Source organism: Lissotriton vulgaris, chromosome 1_1 (genome assembly GCF_964263255.1).
Source record: "Lissotriton vulgaris chromosome 1_1, aLisVul1.2, whole genome shotgun sequence".
NCBI lineage: Eukaryota > Metazoa > Chordata > Amphibia > Caudata > Salamandridae > Lissotriton > Lissotriton vulgaris.
Window position 1 is genome coordinate 1,778,744,520 of NC_141685.1, and position 23,226 is coordinate 1,778,767,745.

At 42.3% G+C, this 23,226-nt stretch overlaps 1 protein-coding gene and 1 long non-coding RNA gene across 3 annotated transcripts in view; one reads left to right on the forward strand and one right to left on the reverse strand.

Moving 5' to 3' along the window:
• Window positions 1-14,035, forward strand: part of PPM1H (protein phosphatase, Mg2+/Mn2+ dependent 1H) — a 654,208-nt gene extending 640,173 nt beyond the window's left edge. The window contains exon 10 of one of the 2 annotated variants that reach the window (XM_086919094.1): window positions 11,801-14,035. In XM_086919094.1, the coding sequence (XP_086775220.1) occupies window positions 11,801-11,948 (148 nt within the window). In that variant the 3' untranslated portion in view covers window positions 11,949-14,035. The remainder of the gene's footprint in view (window positions 1-11,800) is intronic. The other variant, XM_086919095.1, reaches the window with a different exon arrangement.
• Window positions 14,036-14,291: 256 nt separating this feature from the next.
• On the reverse strand, window positions 14,292-22,152 carry LOC147751205 (uncharacterized). The gene is made up of 3 exons (XR_015295549.1): window positions 18,653-22,152; window positions 14,477-16,635; window positions 14,292-14,382 (listed from the first exon to the last, which is right to left on the reverse strand). It is a non-coding gene; the product is annotated as an uncharacterized LOC147751205 (long non-coding RNA).
• Window positions 22,153-23,226: the final 1,074 nt, after the last annotated feature.

The window sequence follows — 23,226 nt, forward strand, 5'->3', positions numbered from 1 at the left end:
CTTAATACATGTTGCAAAACTTTTGCAGTACAAAACTCGCATAGTGCAGCCCTAATGAATAACATAGTTAGGAAAAAATATAAAACGACATTAGACATTTCTAATGGTTTCTTTTGTCAAAACATTGCACCAGAAAGCAGATACTTGACCGCTTTCTCCGCATTTGGGTCGCAGAAAAAATTCTGTCGACTCCCACAGGGGTTCAAGAACAGCCCAGGACTATTCTCAGCTAGGGTAACAGAGTTACTACAAATCTATGATGATGAAGCATTATCTTACGTAGATGATATTTATCTCACAGACGACGACTTGGATACTCACTTGAAAAGAGTGAACACCATTATACTTGGGTTCGCAGCAGAGGGTTACAAATTCAACTTTAAAAAGTCTCGAATTGCCCATCTGACAGTACTGTTTTTAGGGTACGAATTATCAAGTGAAGGAAAAAGCCTAGCGGACAACTTCTTAGAGAAGTGCGCTGTACTCCAAGCTCCAAAAACGCTGAAGAATTTACAATCCATACTAGGTTTTCTGAATTTCGGAAGAACTTACATCCTAAATTACGCAGAGAGGGTTAAACCTCTCTACGAACTAATTAAACCTGATTTAAAACAAATCAATTGGACTCAAAAACACACAGAAATTTTGAGATCACTGCAAACAGACATGTTAGCAAAAACAAAATTAGATACACGTGACAACACGATCGATCTTGTAATCCGAGTCATCCCAGGAAGATGCGGATTCACGTACCTAACCTCTAATGAGGGAGAAAAGGTACCAATTTCAATTAAGTCTCACTTGTACACACAAGCAGAAAAAACATTCAGTCGCACAGAAAAAACTGTGAACGCAGTGCAAATCGCATTAGCAAATGAAAGAGAACTAGCACACGGCAAACGGATTAATATCCTTACAGCGGAATCCGCCTTCGAAGCGCTATTCAGCCCAGTAAACCTGCCTACAGTGTCACTGGATCCAAAATGGATACAGTGCATAGATTCTCTAGCAGCGGAAGACGTGAAATACTATTTCGCCCAGCAATACGAAGAACTGAATGATTTAGAATATGAAGAAGAATATCCTCTGCCAATCGAAATCCTGCCTCTCCCACAATACGCATGTATAATCTATACAGATAGCTTTGTACAGCATTTCAACGTAGAGAGAAAATCCTACGATGCAGCATGTGCGATTATTAAAGGTCGTTGGCTGTGCGGTAAATTCAGACCGAAAGTAACAAAAACTGAATCTGTAAGAAACTGTTCGGTTCAGAGAACTGAAATCAGATCTTTAAAGATGGCGCTCGAAAATGCAGAACGCGAATTCCCCACACTTATCGTGTGCGATTCTCATTTTTGCGTCAAATCTTACAACAACAAACTGCAGAGTTGGATCGAAAACGACTACAAAGATGACACAGGTGCCACAATAAAGCATAAATTGCTTTGGGAACAAGTAGCTCTTTTTCACAAAGAACTACAAAAGACTCACGTGATTCACGCACAGAGTCTTCAACGTGATGGCGTTCACGTTGCAGGGAATTCATTGGCTAATACAGCCACCGCGGAAGCAACTAACCCGGCTTCCGTAGCCACAAAAAAGCGTACAGATAAGTATATAGACGGGGAAACCATGCTAGCAGTAAAAACGACCGTAAAAGGCGACTGTGCAGCACTACCCGTAAACTATCCACTCAATTATGCATACATAATCGATGCAAACTCCGTTCCTTTTGCTCGAATCCCTGGAGTGGGGGATAGAGTAATTCCAAACATGAACAGGAGAATATTTTTAATAGCAGACGCACACATGGGTTTGGGTCTTAGGCACAGAAAGATCAAGGAATCACTGACTGAATTACAATCAGTATTCTGGTGGCCGGGAATGAGTGTAGAACACCAAATATATGCAAACAACTGTGAAAACTGCAATAGGGATCGCAGTAGCGAACCTTGCTACCGGCTACCAATCAGAAAGAGCGTAACGCTGCCTACACCCCGTCCTGCGTCCTATTAATAGTTAAGACGAAATGCACTTAAAATAATGAGGCCACCAGCGCTCGGCTGACGCTAGAACGGTTATAAAAGATTAGCGAGTCCATATCGGCACATACGCAATTACCACGTTCCATTCTGACCAGGGTCCTGCTTTCAGCTCTCGAGCCTATAGGAGGGCCATGGCTAGCATGGGAATTGGGTTGTGGTATTCTTGTCAGTCATACCCCGGGAGGGAATAGTGTGATAGAAAGAAAAAACCGGGACGTAAAGCAATCTATAACAGCGAAGGTATTAGGTTCAGGCGCTGGGTGGGTCAAACATTTAATAAGTGTCCAGACTAGTCTTAACAACATGCCAAGAAATTCTCTAAAAGGTTTCAGCCCATACGAACTATTGTTCGGAATAAGAATGAACGTTCAGGACCTCGATAGTCAGATGTCAGTGGTACAAAAAGAAACAACGCAGTTTGAAGTAAAAGACCGTTTGGCTGTTTTACAGGAACTGAATGAAACAAGAAAATCATTAAGCAACATAAAGTTAAAGCAACAGCCAAGTACCACTGACGAGGCACCACCCGCAACAGCCCCAGCAAGGCCTGTCTGGATTCCAAAGATTGGGGATCTAGTCAGAGAAAAGATCGCGGTTAAGAAGGAATTTGGGCCTTCTTACAGAAAAGCAGTACCTGTCTTAGCAGTCACCGGAACAAGATCAGTTGTGCTACCGCCCCTTGCTGGTAAAAAGGAGAACAGAGTCGTGTCCATCGATCTGGTAAAACCACAAGCATGTGGCCTATAATCAACAGTAGGCCCAGTGGACTCCCAAGAAACAACAGAATACCCAAACTTGCAACAATCCAAGAGGTTCAAACTGAAAGACTAATCACATTCGATCAGCCTGCAGTGCACAATGAAGGACTATGCAATAATGCCATGGAACTCGTGCCTCTTGAAACACAGATTGAAACAGTTCGTCAAGAAACAACACCAGTCTACAATGATGTGGCATCAGAAAGTGCTACCGAGAGACAGATTGAAAGAACAATCCCATCAATTAACAGAACTGCCTCTGGTTATTTCATCAACTTCGACAACTTCTCTGAAGATTTAAATGACCCGGAAGTGATGCCAGAAACAAAAAAGTCTTTTAAAGAAAAAGCAACGGAACTCTTTCATCAACTGAAGGAAATCTACCTCATTTCGCCTTGGCTAGAGTTCTGGTTCGGTCTAGGTGTATTTTTCCTCCTGCTTTGGCTCATCATGGTACTGTGTTTGGGAAAATTCATTGAAGGAAAATATATTACAATGGACACAGCAAGTCAGAACATCAACCTAGTCCTGAAACCACACAGATCATCCCACGTGAAGAAAAGAGAACTGTCAACAGTAAATGTCACAGCAATTCCAATACCTGGTGGGGTAGTATGGGAGAAAACAGACTATGAGATCTATGGTCCGGTCGAAATCCTGAAGTATCCTCATCAACTAAAGGTTTCCTTAAGTGACTTTGTGACACCAAGTACATTCTCTGATGATTGGGACTTTAACAGTATTAATGACATGATGTCTGATTTAGTAATGTCAGCTAGATTCACAGATCATGATTATTTACAAGGTTCATCTAGTTATGAGCAGTTATTCTGTTACACCCACTATGGGGATCATTACTTGCATAAATCTGCACAGCCTAGAAATGTTTTTATGTATAATCAATGGGAACATTGTTCTACACCACCTAAAAGCAGTTCTAAAGCATTTTTTGAGAAATTCAAATATTTTTCAGGGTTTAACACCAGTGATGCAGAAACGTTTTATTATAAACTGTTAGATAAAACAGGAATGAAAACAATGCTGACAAATTCTAAATTGATATATTCAGAAGCATTTTATGACAAAATGATGACATTTGGTTTTGATTATTGGAAAAATAATATTGAAACGAAATCAATTTGGGGTACAAAAGATTGGCAGGTGCAAGGCATAGAAGCACTATTTAGAACCTGCATGATACCAGAACAAATGTTATTTTTAAATGACACTGTACACCAAACATCTTGTCTTGGCCTAGCCAAGAACAAAGAAATGAAAACACCGTCTATACCAAAGCCAATACCTGAAAATACAACAGCTGATATTGAGTTAGACGTGTCACACATTTTAAATTTCAACAGAACACATCCTGATTGGAAAAAGTGGTTAATCTGGCCTACAGACACAAATAGCTGTCAAGATAGGTTCCTGAGTAAAACACAGGGTTTAAAAATGACCAGATTAGACCCTAGATATTCCCAGAGACAACATCCAGGAATTATAACCACATACAGTGTAGGGAAACTCTGCCTAGAATGGCTAACTACATCCACACTGGCTGAAATTAAGCAACACTTGTCTTTATTAAAAGATGGTGCTGATTTGCGCGACTTCATTCTTGGACCACGCAAACAGCGTCAAAAGCGTTTCATAGCGACCAGTATCTATGCTGCTTACAACGAGGCTTGGAAAGTAAAGCAAATTGAAACTGCTGAAAAAATACGAGAAATTGATCGTATTAATTTGGAAAAATCACTTTCTGTAGTAGACAATGGGTTAATGACTCTGTCTTCCAGAATATATTCTTTGGACAATATTGTATCCTCTGCCTTTGATGTGATAGACAGAGATTTGCTAATGTTACAACATGGCCAGTCTCAATTACGCTCTATTATAGAATTAGGCTGGACGCTGCAAAATCTTCGTTCAGGCTATGTGCCTTGGCGTCTGATAAACACAACGTCATTATTTTCCATTTTTAACCTTACTGATAAACAGATCAGTTTGGCACAGAAAGGAGCAGACTATACAATCTTGAGCATCGAGAAACTCGAGAGATTACCATTGACAATGTCAGAGAGTCCTGTCATTGAATGGATAATACACGGAATTATCACAATTCCGATAACAACTTTCCGCTTTAAAAAGTGCCTTGAATACATACCTGCTGGCCAGTATGAACAATTGGGTAAGGGATATGTTAAATCCGAATGGAAATTACCATACACTCATTCTTGCTATAGTGACAGCGACAAAAATGTATTTCTTAGTGGTGAGAACTGTAAACACTCACTAAGCGGTATACTTTTGTGTCAGGGTATTAATTTACACGGAGCATGTGATGGAAATTCAAACAACCTCTCATGCCACCAGCTAGTCACACCTGCAACTCAGATAGAGCCCTTCTTTATGCAACTCGCAAACGGGAGTTACATTCTAAGAACGGATCACAGGTGCTGTGGCCTCGCGCCCGGAAAAAGTTATCTAGTACAAGTAACGTCCATGGTCAAATGTTGCATGCAAGCATTGTTCCCGAGCGGGCCTCCAGACTTAGTGACTCCCCTCTGGCCTCGTCTGAATCTCTATTCTATACGAATTGATACATTAAGCAAAATGAAATCTGTGCTTTTACAGACAACAGTGCCTATAACGTCATCTAAAGAGACGTATGATCTTCTAGTCGCAAGGACGGCTACTGAGGTCCATGACCTTTTATCAACAAATTGCCCCGTGCATTTCGTACAAATGCTCGACCAACTCCTTAACATGTCTAGTGCTACAAGCATCCCAGGCATATTTAAGACAGTCTTTACGGGACTGCTGACACCCTTCCAGGCAATTTTGGGAATCTTTCCTAATTTTGTGCACTCCATCTTTGGTGGTATTCCACTATTTTTTGGACTCATCGCAGGGATTCTATTTTTGACCCTCCTGCTACGTTATGGCAAGCCTCGGCTCAGACATAGCTCCCATGGGAATGGAAGAAACAATCCTAGCAATGCGCTACAGGGACAGGATAACTGACGTCCTCGGATTGGCCAGGCTGAGAGATCTAAACATGACCTGGTTCCTTTCATTTAGACCAATATGGCAAAATTGCATTTTACCTGTGCTACGGTGTATGCTTTGCGGCGATGAATGCGTGTTGGACATCTGTCTTTCACTTCCATCAGCAGTACCAATGGACGTCGATACTTTGCTCAGTCCAATAACGGCTCACGCATTGTGTTGTCCCCAGCGGCTACCAATCCTGATGACGGCATTCGTGGAGACTCCTGTACTACAGCCAAGTGGTAACAGTGGAGCGAGTGACAAAAGCAACATCATCCAGGTACAACGTTCTGTGAGCAGGGCTGGTCCTGTCTTCGATGACAGCAATCATTCTCACACCTGCCAAGTTACAGCGCTATCTAATTTGGTTGAACTATCACCTGATTTTGTAGACCAATTCTTTGCGAGCCTGTCTGATACGATGTTCTCACCCACAGAGAAACAATAACTTTTGAAAAGCTTTCCGACACACGGCGTTCCCATGAACTCTGAATTCGGCCTTCAGTTTTGATCAACATAAAACTGCCAGGAGCTTTGGTAAACTGATTTTTCTTTGAATTGGACAATTTTTTAATATTGACCCTCTCCTTTTGGCACGAACAATTCTTTGCTTAACGTAAAAACTATTCTTAGAGAACAGAAGCTTCACACTTCTATTTCTAAAAAACACATCTAGAGACATAACAACATAACACCAGCCTCTAGCACACATATTATTACAATGCATTTTTATGTGATGATTTATCTCGCATTTCTTCTGTCAGAGATACTTCATGTGTAATTCTTTATGCATAATCGTTCATTGATTTCATATGCAATACCTTTTGAATGATTACTATGCTTTAAAAAACGTACAGTACCTAAATTCCATGTATTGCAAGTACGCCTATTTCGAATGCATTTATGTATTTTGGGGTGGGCAATGTTACACATGCATCTTATTGCTTAGTTTTAGTAATTTTGATGGACATGAATTCGTGGAGTGGGTGTCATGTGCTTATCTAGGTTCCTGATCGATACTGTGACCTTATGCCTCTATTCGGCTATAAAGCCCCTTTTTCCCTATATTGGCATAACCGTTCAAGTGCGATTTTCTGAAAAGTCATCTCTGGCCTCACACGAGCAGAGCCACAGAGCCACATTCCAGCATGACTCTCTGCTACTTCCTTTGCGACCAATTAGTGCAATGACAGAGCAGCAGTCACTATCTGATATTCCTAGATAACACTCCGAGTTCTTCAACAAGATAAAAACTTAGCAAACCTGGAAATCCCCGCTTGCTATGTTTTGATTAGTAATGGAACTCTAATGAGCAACTGATAACTATCACTTCCTAGTGACATCTTTAATTGACGTCTTATGTCCAGCAAACTTGCGTCAAACCCGGCACCTGTCAGGTATAAATATTACCAACGTTGCCTTAAGCAATGAGCGAACATGTTGCTGATGCCAGCTGCCTGCATGACCCCGTGTTGGTAAAAACTAGCACTCTGTCGCTGCAGCCTGCTATCCTGTGGTGGTGAAGCTACTGATTACCATTATCGCCGCTACAGCGCGACCTATGGTGCAGTACGCTTGAGGAGCCGTGCAGCCGTCCTCTGCGAAGACATCCAGCCCAGCTGCCCGCGGACGCTGTCACCCCTCCTTCCTCGACGCGCTGAGAGAAGCCGCTGCCTTTCTCGTGCAGAGAAATCCAGTCCCGGCGCTTCCAGTTTACCCTCGCAGGTGACTGGGATATCGAGAGAGACCCCTGAAGGAGATACCAATCCTCCATCATTCTATTCAGAGGTATGGTGTTGACTAAACCCTTAGACGAGAATTCTTGAAACAAACCTTGGCAAAACCAACTTAACTTAAGCTACTTACTTACTCCCCTTCTCACGTGTTAGGCTTAGGTCAGGCACACTGGGGTAGGCTTAGTTAGAAGCACCAGTTGAGTATGTTAGCCTAATGTATATATGACTGTATATATGTTTTATTACTTTTAAACCATTGTATGGCTAAGAAACCATATCAATGCTTTTACAGTTCTATTTCGCTATTCTTATCTTACTGTACGTACTTTTTATAATAACAGTTATTGCAATTGTGGCAATACATTTCTCTTGTATGAGAAGAAAGACTGTTCAATAAATGTTAACCCTTTATTGATAAACGCCCGTCTCTCTATTCTCTACATACTGTGAAAGTAAACTGCACTAGACTGACTGAGTGAAATCTATGTCTATTGTTTCACACGACCCTAGAGATCGACTCTTGATCTGAGGAGCAAAGTTGTCATGTTGCACGGTTGTTGGAAAGCTGAATCCCTTCTTGTCTGTGCCAAGGAAGCTGATCACTTCCTATACAGAGAAGAAAGTTTCCAGTGACCTCTGAGCTAGTTGGTAACACAACCCAATTAAGTTTAGCATAGTCAGTGGAGGCCTGGAATATAAGCAGTTCCACGTCGATACTACTGTTTATGTTATTCCAATGCGCAGGGCCTAGTGGGAAACTAGGAACTACACTACACCACTTTGGAGGACAGAACATATCACACCCACCATCAGGTATGCACAGATTTAGGATATACGTTCAGACCACCCCCCACAAATATAACACACTTACACCATGTTTTCTTATTTTCTTTTTATAGATTCTGCCCCTGATGAAGGCACACATGAGTGCCGAAATGCATTGGGCTCACTAATGAAATGTTGTTTGAAGACATATGTTGTATGTAATGCTCAGTAAAAGTTGATGAATAATATGAGTTATAACACCGTGATAAATGTGTGTTACCATACAATAATGCAAATGTAGAATGAAAAACTAGAGCTTATATGACAAGAATATGAGTATGAAATAATAAATACAAATCAATTGAGAAAAACATAAGTGTGGTTTAAATAAAACACAAAGTGAGATTATTTTATTAAAGCGCTAGGACGCCAAGTGAACAGTGCGCGATTGGGTGAAGACCTATCTTCACCATAACAATTATCTGAATCAGGTCTGACAAACCTCAACAACCGCAGCACCATTGTACTGAATTGATCATTTATGGAATAAAACGGAGTGCTCCCACATCCCCCTCTAACAAAGCCTGACAATGGGGACACAACCTGGGGCCTTTCCAGGTGTCGCCTAACATTTTCTTGTGACACGGAAGGCTCTACAAAGTAAAATAAGTTCCTGGACCAACCCCAATCGGTACTCCGACCACGGAAAGAAAGCACCTCCCCACACACATGGCCCCCACACACCCAGGCCTTTTTCTCTGCTCTGGGGCAGTTTACACACCTAATTCAGGGCAAGTACAGTCTGGGCAGTTGCTGGAGAGCTAATGCAGATTAGCCGCCAGCTGCTTCAGACAGGGTAAAGGTAACTTTCTAAAAGATACATTTGGAGTATATTTAATAAAACCTCACCATTAGATTGGATTTTTATTAAATATAAAAAGAAATCTTCAAAAGGAGTCTGGAGCTGGTACAGGTCAAAAGTTATAGATTAAAGTGTAAACTCTATTCTTTGACTTCTTCTGTGTCCTAGCTACATCCTGGCCAGTGACACTGTTGTTTTGGGCATATGTTCCACCTTTCAATATTAAACACCCTACCTTGTGGGCTAGGAAGGTGTGCTTAGGGGTGGCTTATTTAATTTTTTTTAATCAGGTGTTTTCCTACCTGTGAAAACTGTGATTTTGACAGGTCTGTTCACCAGGGTTCAGGCTACACAGGGTAGGACGGAAGTCATGTTTTCACTGTCACTTTAGTGGATGCCACAATAGGTGCTGCAGTTCACAGGTTGCATTTAACGTTTCATGCCACGGTGTACTTGTGCACCATATACTGTAGCCTTATGGGAAAGCTAAATGCACCAATCAGGTTTAAAGCCAATTTAGGCTTGTTTTAGGGGTCTGAGCACATACACTGGGGCACTGGACAGCAGTGTTCTAGTGTTTGAGCTCAAAAATAACTAGCACGTAAGTCCCCCCCAAAAAAAGAAAACTGAGGCCCAAGAAGGGATCACCATTATCTGAATATGCCACTGTCCAAATTATTCACAATGTAATCAATCTACGACAGAATCTCTGTTTTTTTAGCTGGTTAACTCAGGTTGTTTTTAATTTATTTACATTCTATACATCTCTTCAACTTGCTCCTGACATCCTTAGGCAAGCTGGCGAATGGTTAATCGTCAGACTTACAGCGCAGCACAATGGGTCATAGCAGAGTGGGTGCTGGAAATAGCGCGGGCTCTGAGATGGCTGGAGATAGGAATGTCAGCAATGCTGGTATGCGATCAGATAAGGCAGGGGGGTCTTGAAATAGAGAAGTCTGCAGTGAATAGTCCAGGCTAAATATAGAATGCACATTCCAAGGGAGAATGGTACTTGTACGAAGTAGGCTGTGTTCAAGTTTTAAATTAATAGTTTATTTAAAGTGCAGACTTTGGATGCTGAGCACCAGCGTGCTCTACATCTCACGCTGTAAAAGACAAAATAAAATGAACGAGCATCGGCATAGCCAATAGGTCTCGCCTATGGCTTTACAAATATGTTTTAGCTATGTTGTACGCTAGTGTGGCTTCCATTCAGCATGGGTAAAAATTATTGGTGTAAAAGGGGGTGAAGTGTTCTAAAGTGGAGTAGAGTGTAGTGTTATGGAGTGCATAGCGTAGAGTGGTGTAGAGTAGATTTGAGTGGAAGGGTGTGTTATGGAGTGGCGTGTAATGTTGTGGAGTGGGGAGTATAGTGTTGTATAATGAAACGGTGTTGAGTTGAGTGAAGCAGATTGTTCGAGTGTAGTAGATTGTTAGAGTGGAGTAGCCTGTTGTGGAGTGATATAGAGTGTTGTGAAGTGGTGTAGAGCAGAGCTGAATGGTGTAAAGTGTGTTGTGTAGAGTGGCCTAGAGTGGATTAGATTGTTAGAGTAAAGTGGCTTAGAATGGAGTAGTGTAAGAGACTGGAACAGATTAGAGTGGAGTAGAGTTTTTGTAAAATTGAGAGGGGCCTACGTTGCAAATTAAATATTGCATTTCTCTTGGATTACTTGCCAGTAGGACCACATTGTTTTATTTACCTTATGCTACCCAGTTCCTATGGACTTCTTGCGTTACCCCAGTAATTTGTAAAAATTCTCCTGAAAGCTGGCCCTTAAAACCAGCTATACCTTCTAGGGGGGACAGCTTAAAACAGATCATATCCAATAGGCATGTTATAATAGTCTGCATTTTGGAGACAGTTACAAACAAGAAGTGGACAAGTGTGGCTCAATGGTTAGAGCGGCAGACCCTGATGCAGAGGTCTGGCCCGGGACCAGGGTTCAATTCCCGACACCCCAGGGTCTGGGGCTCATTGTCTGCGGACTCGATGGGGTCCCACGCTGCAACTCTGGGCAATAGCTTGCTTAATCTCCACAACGGCCCCTACAACACTGGGATGCCTGGCTTCACCTTGGGGTACCCAGGAGGGGCATCTCACAGAGAGAGCCAGGAAGGGTTCCACATCATTATACAGCGCCGGGACCCCCCGGTGATGGGCAGCTGTGCGCTTTACAAGTATACTACATTTACAAGCGTGTTAGAATTATCTTTCAGATCTTAATAGGAATGCTAAAATGCGTTATAAATCTCGAGTGTGGCACAAAAAATAGATCGTGAATGAAGGAGGCCCTGAAAGTTCTATATGTTGTCACGTTTCTAAAGGAGAAACGAAATGTACTAGTAAGTAAGCTGCGTTTCTGGAAAGACAGGCTCCTGTGGCTGAGATATTGGACCATACTGGAGTCTGTTTACTAATGCTTTGTGTGCCATTAACTACCAAGAGAATGGCAGAAGTGAGGAGGAGTGAGCATTTAAAATGTGTAACATTCATCTTACTATAACTCAAGTATGTAAAATGGAAGCTCGGGGTTTTTAATGCGATTTTCTAACCGCTGCCTGCTCTCTCTTGCCCCGCAGGTACACGCTGGCTGCTCAGGACCTGGTGATGCGGGCCAGAGGCGTGCTGAAGGACAGAGGCTGGCGGATATCCAATGACCGGCTCGGCTCTGGGGATGACATCTCGGTCTACGTCATCCCGCTGATACACGGGAACTCGCTGTCCTGAAGCCAGTGCAGCAAGGAGGGAGTTGTTTTTAGAGGTTCCTGTTAGAGCGCCACCGACCTTAGTTAGAAACGGTACAAAAAGGTCTCTTTCGATGGTGTCATCTCCACTGGCACGTGCCGCATGGAGAGGGTCTGTGCAGAAGGGTACAGGAGCTTTGCACAAGCACCTTCGACGGGTGTCTCCTTGTTGTAGCTTCCTGGTAATGTATTTATGTATTGATGCTCAACACGAGCAGAAGCTGCTAGTGCGTCATGGATTTGTGACTTGTTTTGTTATCACTTCTCTATATATTCTGACCCAGGAGTGAGGTACCTTTAGTTTTCAGTGTGGCAGGGACAAATATATTCAGTTTATATGTTCATAAGAGGTACCAAGAACCACAAGTCTTGTTAATAAAAACTAAAGTAATTGCTCTATTTTATTTAAAGTATATAGGTACGTTTGGAGAGGTCTCCTGTAATCTCCGATAAGCTGATATGACATAGCGTAACACTATAATCTCCATGGAAAGAAATGCTCAACAATTTTTACCTTAAAACACTGTTTTATGTTAAATTAGTTGTTTTTATCAAGTGTATGGTGAACAAATGAAAATTGTGTGGTAGCTGATAAGAACATATTCAGCGAGCCCTGCTGGAGGCCTCCTGTATATGTGAGGGGATGTACAAGGTGCCAATCTTAATTTCCTTTCTTGAATCCGATTGGCGCATAAAACGTGCACCTAGGGACTGAGCTCTGCTGTGAATGGTCAGGGGGCCCTCATTCATAATTATGAAGAAAACTCCTCTCTTTTACAGCCATACTGATGACACCTGGATATTGCCTTTGTTGTGAATTGTATCGTTCACTTAACCAACTCAGTTCCTTCCCAACTCGCCTACTTCACCAACTTGCTTGTATCATGCACCCTTTTGGTACCCCTCGACGACCCGCGTCCTCTTACCCCTGATAAGTGCGTTTATATATCCGCCTCCTTTCGCCAGCACTTGAACTCTTGTTGCCAAAGTTCAAGGGGAATTCAAGTATTACTTTTCTACCATTCAAAGTGCCAATGCCCTCTACTGAGCAGTGAGCGCAAGGGGCAGAAAACACTCTGTAGAGCATGGGAAAGACTACTGGAGAGAAACACTTGCTAAACATGAGGGTACTGGCAAAATCAGACATCATGCAGTTTTAGAAGTCATCTTTGTCATGGAGGGAAAGTGAACAGAAGTTTCCTAAGCAAGCTCAGTGAAGCGGTGTCAGAACTCAACAGGGAACTATGAGAAGAGCGCGAACACCAGGGAACGACAGTAGAGACAAGAGGCTGGCACGGGTCGATGCAGCAGGAAGTGAGAACATGCAGAGCGGTGCAGGCTCTTCATAGGGGGGCAGGCGGGATTTAGTTGGAATCCTACTAAAGTTGAGGCCCAGCCTTCTTACTTTACGTTATCTCATGCAGAATAAATATACTTGAAATCATTCTGGTTCTTTTTGAGGGGGTGCAGAGTGCCTGGTGTTACTGCAGCGGTGTAACGCACATTGATGGATTCCACCTGCAGGATGTGAGGAGGGGCTCCTCTAGATCAAAAATATTAAATGGCCTTTTGCTCAGTGGGGGGCCCTTGAAGGGCTGCTCTCCGCCTTTACCACGCATTTAAGGTAAATTCAGTGGTGTGGGGGTCCCCCCCACAAATACATTGTTTATATATATAAATATATATGAAAACAAAGCGTGGTAAAGGCATACATTGTAAAAGCATCAGCGTTCTAAAAACAATGCGGGGTAAAAAAATGCATAGTAAAGGCATGCAGAGTATTTCCCTGCGTTCTTCCGTCATACAACCCCCCCCACCACCACCACCACCCAAAATTTAAGTCATTTGCACCAGTCAGCAACATTGCAATAGCCACATTCATACTAGTGAAAGTGAGGGTTTATGGTGGCAGTCACAAGAAGTGATTCAATTAAGATAATTCGCTCCTCATTGTGCTCAAGCCGGGTAAGTTACATTTATTTCAGACCATCAGTTCACACAAAAAGCTACGTTCAGAGTTGAATGTCATGTTACATGGAATAATCGGCAGAAACCTCCATGCAGCCCAACTGATCCACTGGCACCGTTGAAGCACCCACAACCTGGCACAACAGAATATATTTCCACTCTCGCCTGGATGGGCCTGCTTGTGCCTTCAGGGCCAATATCACGGGGGCCCTATTGCCCACAAAGACTGTGTTATAGCCAATATTGAATATGGCATCAATATTGTTTCTATCTTCATCTACAGCAACCACAGCTCAAGAATGTAAGTTGCAAAGAGTTGTAGATGGCCTTTGTTTCTTAACATTTTCAATTGCGGTGGGAGATCTGGCTTTTTTCTCTCACCCATTGAGAGGTTAACAACTACAACACTTCACTAAAGAGAAGAGACCCATCCCAACCTCTGCCGGCCTCTGACAGCTGAGCGCCTTTTAAAACGCCAACAAAGTTTATGTCGTCCTCCTTGGCCACAGCCACCATGGGTCTTGTACTCCCCCATACGGTGACCTGGCGTCCGAAGCAGCGGCTTGTGCAAGCGCCTTTTCAAGCATCAACAGTGTTTACCACGGAGACTATGGGTCTTGTAGTCCCACACACACACAATGTCCTAGCATCCCCATTATCAGTAATATGTCGGTGGTTGTTTTTCATTCCTATCCTTTTTGGATATAATTTTATACTTTATTGCTGCATTCAACTTCTATGTTTTGTGTTTGTTAGTCATCTGCAAGAGTTTTGCTGCTATAATAGTAGTGTCAGCCTTTTCTTATACATACAGTTGAATACTATTCTTGTACACTGGCGGCCATCCCATGTTGTTTGACAGGTAGTTTTATAATGCACTAGTACATGGGGGTTTGATTGGTATAGTGAGGAAAAGTGATGGTCATGTGGGTAAAGCAGCAGGTTGAACTTGCAACAGAAGCCTGCATAAGCTCCGGAAGGGCAGTAGAAAAGTAGCTGTCAATAATCACTGGACCACCCGCCACCAAAAATCACCACAGAATGTGAGCTCAAAATATAAGTTTATAGACCAGCTTCTTCCAGCATCTGAGCCATTTATGTGTGAGACCTGCCAGTGATGGATAGAAAGTGCATTAGAAGCCATTGCCTTTTATATGCACTTGATCCTGGTGGAGCAGATGCTTCTGGTTAGCATTATGATCTATGAACACTGCAGTGGTTACTGGCTGCTCACATTACAGCAGTTAGTGGCAACATTAGCTCAGAACTTGCCATTTTAAAAATCATTTAAGACACATACCATTATCACTGGGCTCACGAATAAGTCCCGAGTCTATCGGCCCATTTTATGGCGAAGGTAACTATTCTTGTCACCATTCAACCGTCATAAGCCAGATATCCTTTTTAATCGCCACAGCACGTAATTCAGGTGATGTTGGCGAATAACGTGATGAATGAACCATTTCATGGGTGTTGCTGCTAAAGTTTTTATTTCCCTGTGACAAGGTGAAGCTATAAGGAGGGGTGGCTGCTCGAAATGCAAAGAATAGTCGGGAAGCTTGTTCTTTTCATTGGTACGATGCAGACTTCCCTGGACTTCAGGGGACTCCCGGGATCGCAGACAGCTGATGCGATGGTGATGGTGACTTGGGCAAAGGACTCTGCTTCGTGTAAGATTAGGTCTCTTAGGTCACTCCGATCCATGGCCACACCCCTCATTTCCATGCCTCGTGATATACTTAGGAATTGAAAACTTGAATGTGTATTGGAATGTACAATTCTTGTCATGCTGTGGCAGGGATCCATTCCCACCATATAAAGCTCTTGAGGTGGGATTGAAAGCCAAACCATTGAAGAGATGAACACACGTGCACTGCCTTTCATATGCAAGATGTGCTGCAGGCCCTGGTCAGATTCCAAGGCCATGAAGCCTCTTTCATCACGTTTCCATTTCTGCTCAAAAGCAAGAAGGAAAATAGGTGTGGTGAGCGAGCAAAATGTAAATCAAAGCAAAATAATGGACAGCAAAGAGGATTTGAGGGTAGGAGGAAAGCGTAACTCGCATAAAGGGAAAGCTGACAAAATGGGATGCAACTGAGGAGGGGCTGGTGACGGATAACGGAAATATTTTGATATGCTACAAAAGGTCCTATATTGGAATATCCGCCTCCTCTGCTCAGAGCTAACAGTGGCAATTTGCGAAGCTACAATCTCTGCAGGAGAGAACTAGACAATTTGCACAGATGCCACGTTAGCTTGCCTTTTCTGAACTTTCTTTAAACCTCTTCATTTTTTACTTCTTCTGTTTACGTTATCCTCACTGTCTACTGTAATATTAAAAGGTCTAAGATTTCAAAGAAGGATCCACTATGGAGATGAGGTGGACGGTGGGAAATGGAGGCCTGAGTTTTGAACCTGTGGTCCTTAATTGCCAATACTGCATGATCCTGGGCAAACCCTGTTATCACCCTATTAGTCCGAACACCCACATTACAGACTGCTTAGAGACAGGCTAAAACAGCAGCATTAAGCACTATTGCCATTAAAGCAAATAACCATTAGTTGAGGAGGGTACTGCACTCTCTGCAGGCATCCTTTCAGACCTGATTGTGTATCACAGGATCAGGTGGTTATAAATTGTATGTTACAGAATTAGGCTTTTTGAGGCAGACTCAGCATTTCATCCTTCAATGATTGACAGACTGAGTACCACTTAGTTGGTAACAGTGATCAATATTGCCGTGATTACTTACTGTTAATCTTCATTACTCACACCTAGTCTTCTATATCACTGCCCTAAATGTGGATGTTTGCCTTATTGCACAGATTTACCTACATTAGCCGTAAAATGAACGTAAGAACTAGCTATACCCCTGATCCCAACTTACACCCCACATCCAATCTGCGAGTCATAAACAGAGACTCCACCACCCAGGATTCTTAAAATACCAATCACCCGAGCAGCCCTGTGGCCAAACCAGCTGGGCAAGGAGGACAGGTATCTAGGATTGTGGTGAGGAAAACTAGGACACAGACTAATGGAGATTACCAGTAAATAATCGGGGCACTACCTCCTTGTCAGTCTTCTTCATTCCAGCATTTACGAGAGGACGCACCAAAGTAGAGAATTCCAACCACTGGGATGCCGGGATGAAATGGGAACACCCAGTAACAGGCACTATTGCTGTAATCATTAACCATTACCTTTTTTTTTTCAAAGTCAATGGCAGTGGCACCCAGGGGACAGTATTTGAGGATTCACCACATAGGAGACACTCTGCTTCCCACCTGCCCCTGGGATGGTATAATCAGAGAAACAGGAAAGCCCAGGAGATCATAATGAGCAAGTCTAAAAACCCATTGGGAAGGCCACCCCAAACAACAGACCCAGAAAGGAAGTCAAGGAGGTAACCTATGAGGCTCATAGAACAGAGTGCACAAAGCCAGAAGCCAACTTGAACGTACCAAAGGGAGGGAACGGAACTTTGAAGGATGGTAACTCCAAGTAGGCCATAGAGCTCTGTTACCATGTAAGAATGCAAGAGCTCCCTTTGTGCCAATGTAACCTAAAAGAGTTGGGAATTATCCAAACCCATCACAGAAACACAACAAGAAGTACTGTAAAATAGGACTGTAAACCCCACCATGACAAAAAAGGTCATAAGAGAACCTTGAGGATCAATTTTCAGAACATAAAGTGCAAGACGTGATGCAAAAACTCAAAGAGAAGAACTCTTACCTGGTAAAACGACAGGTTAACCACTCCCCAAGGAAGTGATAGACGGCAAGGACTCTGAAAAGCAAGGGACTCACAGGAAAATGGGCACTGGAAACTCACTGAGAAGCATTACAAAATCTTTAAAAAGCTATCTAGAAGAATCCAAGCAAACCAGTCCTGAACATACCTTAGTGACTTGTGAAAACAGATAAATGCTTACATGAGAAATGAAAGCCAAAACGCTCTCCTTTGTTTTTTCCTTTTAAATAAAACTTATAGGACTTACTGTTTCATTTCGGGTGATTCGCATGAACTACTGTGTGTATAAGAGAGTAAACTCAGACATTTCTGTATATAAAATCGGAGCAAAATATCAGACTCCCTGCCCCAAAAAAATTGCTCTGTCAGATGGCCTTCCAGGGCAAAACCAGTAACCAAACCCTATTGTATCGCTAAAAGGGACACAGAGATACTGTTAGGAAATATGCATGTTCTTACTTCCTGCCTTGAAATGGGATGTATGATGGAATCACGCATGCCTTTACAAAGCTTCTATTACCACATATATGCTTTTATAACACAAATGTTTACCACGAAAATTTAAGTATTTCGCATGTTTTTTAGATTGAGGATGGGCATTGTAGAAGTAGAAATATATATATATATATATATATATATGTGTGTGTGTATATATATATATATATATATATATATATATATATACACATGTATGTAGAAATACATAAATGTATTTGTGTAACCAAAGATTCTGCTTCTCCAGTATCTTTCCTTAACAGTAGGAATCAGGTGGCACCACAAGCATGGATTTATAGATTTTAAAAGTGCAAACACAACAAGAACAGTCAACACATTTCGGCGTTTACCTGCCACAGGACCATCAATTGCGTGTATATATCTGTGTGTATATATACCTACATATCTATATCTATCATCGACTGACCGCAACGCCTAAACTCACCCATTTTAAACCCTAAAAATACCCTTGCCACCCAAATACTCCTGCCCATCCTAAAATCTAAAAACACCCTTGCCACTCAAATACCCTTACCCACCCTAAAAGTACCCTTGCCATCCAAATAACTTAACCCACCCTAAACCCTAAAAATACAGTTGCCCCGGAATAACCTTACCCTTCCTAAATACACTGTTGCCATCCAAATACCCTCCCCAAACTCCAAAAATGCCCTCACATACCCCTAAATATATACACATACATACACTTACGTGCGAAATACTTTCCGTTGTGAAGGCATGCATGGTAAAGGAATATGCATGGTAAAAATGTGCTTGGTAAAAGCATATGCATGGTAATGGATGGGTAGTAAATGTTTTGCGTGGTAATGACCGCGTTGTAAAGGCTGTTTCCCCTAGAAAAAGGGTCCATAATACTGGGGTTAGAAATGATGAACCGTACGGTCTAAGAGGCAAGCACGGTACAAACTGAGACACATTATCTGACCAGACAAATAAACGCCTAGTCTGACTAGATCTCCCTCCAGTCACAGTGACAGTGAGCAAGCCATTAAACTCTAGGCCTCTTCTCATTTGCACGCCCCCACTCAAATAAGATAACGCCCTCTTGAAGATAGCGCTGGCGCTTTATGTGTGCCAGTGTTATTGGTATTACAGAAGTGGCCGCACAAGTGTCTGCCGCTCCTTCTGTAATACCAAAGTGTCCCGGGGGCGCGTAAAGCGGGCGCGAACGACCGTTGCTCCACCGGGGCACTTTATGTAATACGGCCTTAGGTGTATTAGTCTAATTAGTTCAATGCAAGCACACTAAAGTAACACCCAGAATTTAATAGGCTGTCATATAAAAGGGTGCAGACCAGCCTTTGAAAAGTCCTGTGTTGTACCATTGTAAGAAGCGTACAGCTGACACCAGGAGTGTATATACCAAGACCACTGACTCCAAGGTCTGATTGGACACAATCAAATAAAAAAGATTTCAATATTCCCTCTAGCCAAGCCAGGTCTCCTCATGACTCCCTCTGACCCAACACATCCCGCAGTTTTTTACCTGCTGGAGTCTAACTGCAGATCATGCGTTTTAGGTTTGCAATTGTAAACTGCTCTCGTTGGATAACTGCTAGGGGCACCACTGGCCTTTGCCTCTGAAGGGACAGCGGATCGGAGGCACAGTTAGCCATGTCTGAGAGAAATGACTGTCTGCCGCTGCTGTCACAGCCTGGGGAAACCATGGCAGCAAGAGAAATAGGTCGTCAAATGTTGCTAACATTTTTAGTTGACATTTCACTGCTACATTTTGACTGCACTAATATTATTTGTCATGCTTGTGTAATATTTTTAAAAACACTCCTGTCTTTATAATTTGCAGTTTACTAAATAACCCTTTAACGGAGATTTTCCCTTATCATGGTTGAAGGGATCCAAGCATGTTATTTATTTATTATTTAAGCTTATAGAAGGTTTTGGCCTTATTGCGCGTCATTATGTTTGTGCAGAAGAAACACGTTGTGGTGTGTGAGATATCACTCTTTGTAATAGCAACCACCCACAAAGAGATATCTAACCACCTCTGGGGTGTTAATCATAATGTGCACTAAGAGGTGTGGAACAGTTATTGAAAAGGCGAACACCCAAATAAAAAAAAAACAGATCCCTCCAACTACCATGGGAACTGCTGTCACAGTTTTTGAAGTCATGGAAATGAGAAAAAAAGAACTTAAAATACCACAGCTGGTGCAGGCACACATGTCTTATGAACAGCAGGCACTCCACCTACCTGGCCCCACACCAGAGGAGCTGCAAGCGTTCAGGAGATGTCAGCAGCAGGCAGGGGTTGGCAGGGAGAGCACCCAGCTCCTGCCAGTCCTACCTGCACTTGTTCTCACTCAAAAGCCCAGACAAGCTTGCTGACTCTGAGCAGGTTGAGAAGAGTTACCTCTGTCCGGGAAGCATAGCAGCGGATCCGGCAGTGATCTTTGGGTTCTACTGTAAAAGAAATGTTTTGTGGGAAGGCAGTGCTTTGCTTTTTTACTTGGGTGCACTTCATTTATTATGAACACTGGTCTGCTAAATTTACAGTTCTGGCAAAGGGATTCCAGTCCCAATTTCAGTGAAATATAAATCTCACACTCAATTCAAGTCAAATATACTTGTATTTGATCTGTTAAAAATCATAAAAGGATCTCACACTCAATCACTTCTATTAATTTCAAATCATAAGGGCGGACGGGCAGGTGAAACACTACGGAACATAGCGAGGTTATGTTAGTGACAGTTGGTTTGGCCAAGTTCATTTGGTAGCTTTGTGGCTTTCTCTGGAGTTTGAATTTGGCCTTTTGGATGCATACTCAGAAACATCAGCAAAAGCGGTCTTCATTGGTATGGCTCAAACAAAGATGGCATGTTTGTGTTGACTACACTGAAGTTTTTTTTCTCTTTGATGCACATAAGTACTTAGAACACATCGAAGGTATGCCCCACACTTGCACGGGCATATGCTGCAGAACCCTCCAGAGAACATTACGGCCGGTAGGACTTGGATACGCTTGTTCCTTACTGAAGTTGCCACGAATGAGCAAACCGTTTTACAAAAAATACAGGAGGGAATTGCTATGTCCCAACACTGAAACATAGAACCATAAAATTACAGCTGCCTGCCGTGTGTGAAAGGCGTCTTGAGCTATATAAAATAAAAGGTAATTTGGTGCACACAAGTCTGTACATTTGTATTTTGATTTGTAATGTATCAGTATCCTATAACTAGGTAAGGCTCAATTGTGCTTGTGTTGATAAGCACAGTTTTGTGTTGGTTTCTGTACAATGCTGGAAAATGTCACTTTTCTGCCCAACCACCCAACTCATGCTTCGCTTGCTACAAAATATTCTTTGGTGCTCCACCCAAATTCAAGACACGGGCTTAAGCGCACTAGACACTGTCCTTTGTTGTAATTGTACATGGTTTAGCTTTGTATTTCTTTTCATATGTCTTGCATACAGATGTGTTCGATGTAGCTACCATATAGACGTTGAAAAGCCACTGCTGTAAGCATTCTGTTATGTTCTGCCAGTGACGTACTTGAAGGAAGCCTCTGTTGCACATCTCAATAAGTTGAGTTCTTCCATTGGTTCCCCTATCGATTTTGTGTTCATTTGAAGTAGCTCACATTTTTCTTCAATCCGACTTTGACCTCAAGTGTCCAAAACAGAAGGAGTGTAGTGTTTTATAGAACTGTACAATAGTCTAAGTTTCGTATGTATCAAATGAAAAAAAATGAGATTTGGACCAAGTTGGATAAAAATGTTTTGGACCAATGTTTCAGCTTGCTTTATGTGACTGTGAATGATGAACCATTTTTTGTAATCTGAGAAGACAAACAACTGTTTAGTCAAAGGGATATATTTTGTGTTTTGGGGAAAATTCGTTTACGTGTAAAATAGCAAAAGGAAAACCAATGAGGAAAAGTACATGCTCAAAGAAGTTTTAAAAATACAGATCTATATTACATCTTCATTGTTGTACCTTGTACTTTTTCTTTTGAACTTCGGGTCAATTTCTTTTAGAAAAATTAAGTTCTAAATGTAGAAAAGAGGAGTGTCCATGACCGGATGCCATCACTTGAAAAAATGCAGTGTGTTCCTGAGAATGCCTGCATGTGGAGCTGCAACTCCGAGGTGAGAAGGATTTGCAAGAATGATTATTGCTTGATCCCTGGGTGAAAGCTTAAGTAGTAGGCTGCCGCAAGGTGTTTTGTTCTTCTGCTTTGAAAGGTTTTTTGAGTTTTTTGAGTTTTATTGCAAGAATAACGATGGAAAAACATGGAATCTGTGGCGAGCAATGTTTTTTCCTGGTATTTTTGGAGTAACTTTCTAGGTTTGGGTTTGTGAATGCCAATTGCAACAATGTTATTCCAATCATCTAGAGATATGTGAATAAGTGAGAATCAGTGTTGCATATATACTACCCCACCCTCATGATGACTCTAGATCAGAGGTCTTCAAACTTTTGGATGCCGAGACCCCCCTGTCAACATTTTCAAGCGTAAGGACCCCCTCCTGACAAAAATTTCTAAACCTCTAGGTTATGAGGAAGGTGAGGACCAAATTATGCGACAGGCTTGACTAAATTGTGTGAGTAGAAAATGTAAATAATGTTCTGTGATGCTGCGTATTTTGGGGTAGCATTGCTTTATTATTGAGAATTTTTTTAAACACAATAATACTGAGGAAAGATTTCACCCCATCAGTACCAGTTTATAACCAAAATACAGCAATTAACATCAGAAAGATGTCTAGTCAACCTCTGTGAAGGGCCTCCCAATCCGCAGGAATACGCGCTGCCACATTAGAAGCTCACCTGGCCATGGCCGGGAGCAGCAAGGGTGCATTCAAACCGTGGCGGTCTTGTGCAGAGTTAAACAGTTTACCCATGCCCCTTTCCTCTCACCCCCTTCCTTCCATCCCTCTCTTTTTTTTTTTTTTTAAGACCAATGGTCCCAAACTTTATTTAGTTTCACAGATGAGTTAAACAGCAGTCACACAGTGTCATAACAATAAACCACTACTACAAGCGGTACTCGGCTATCAG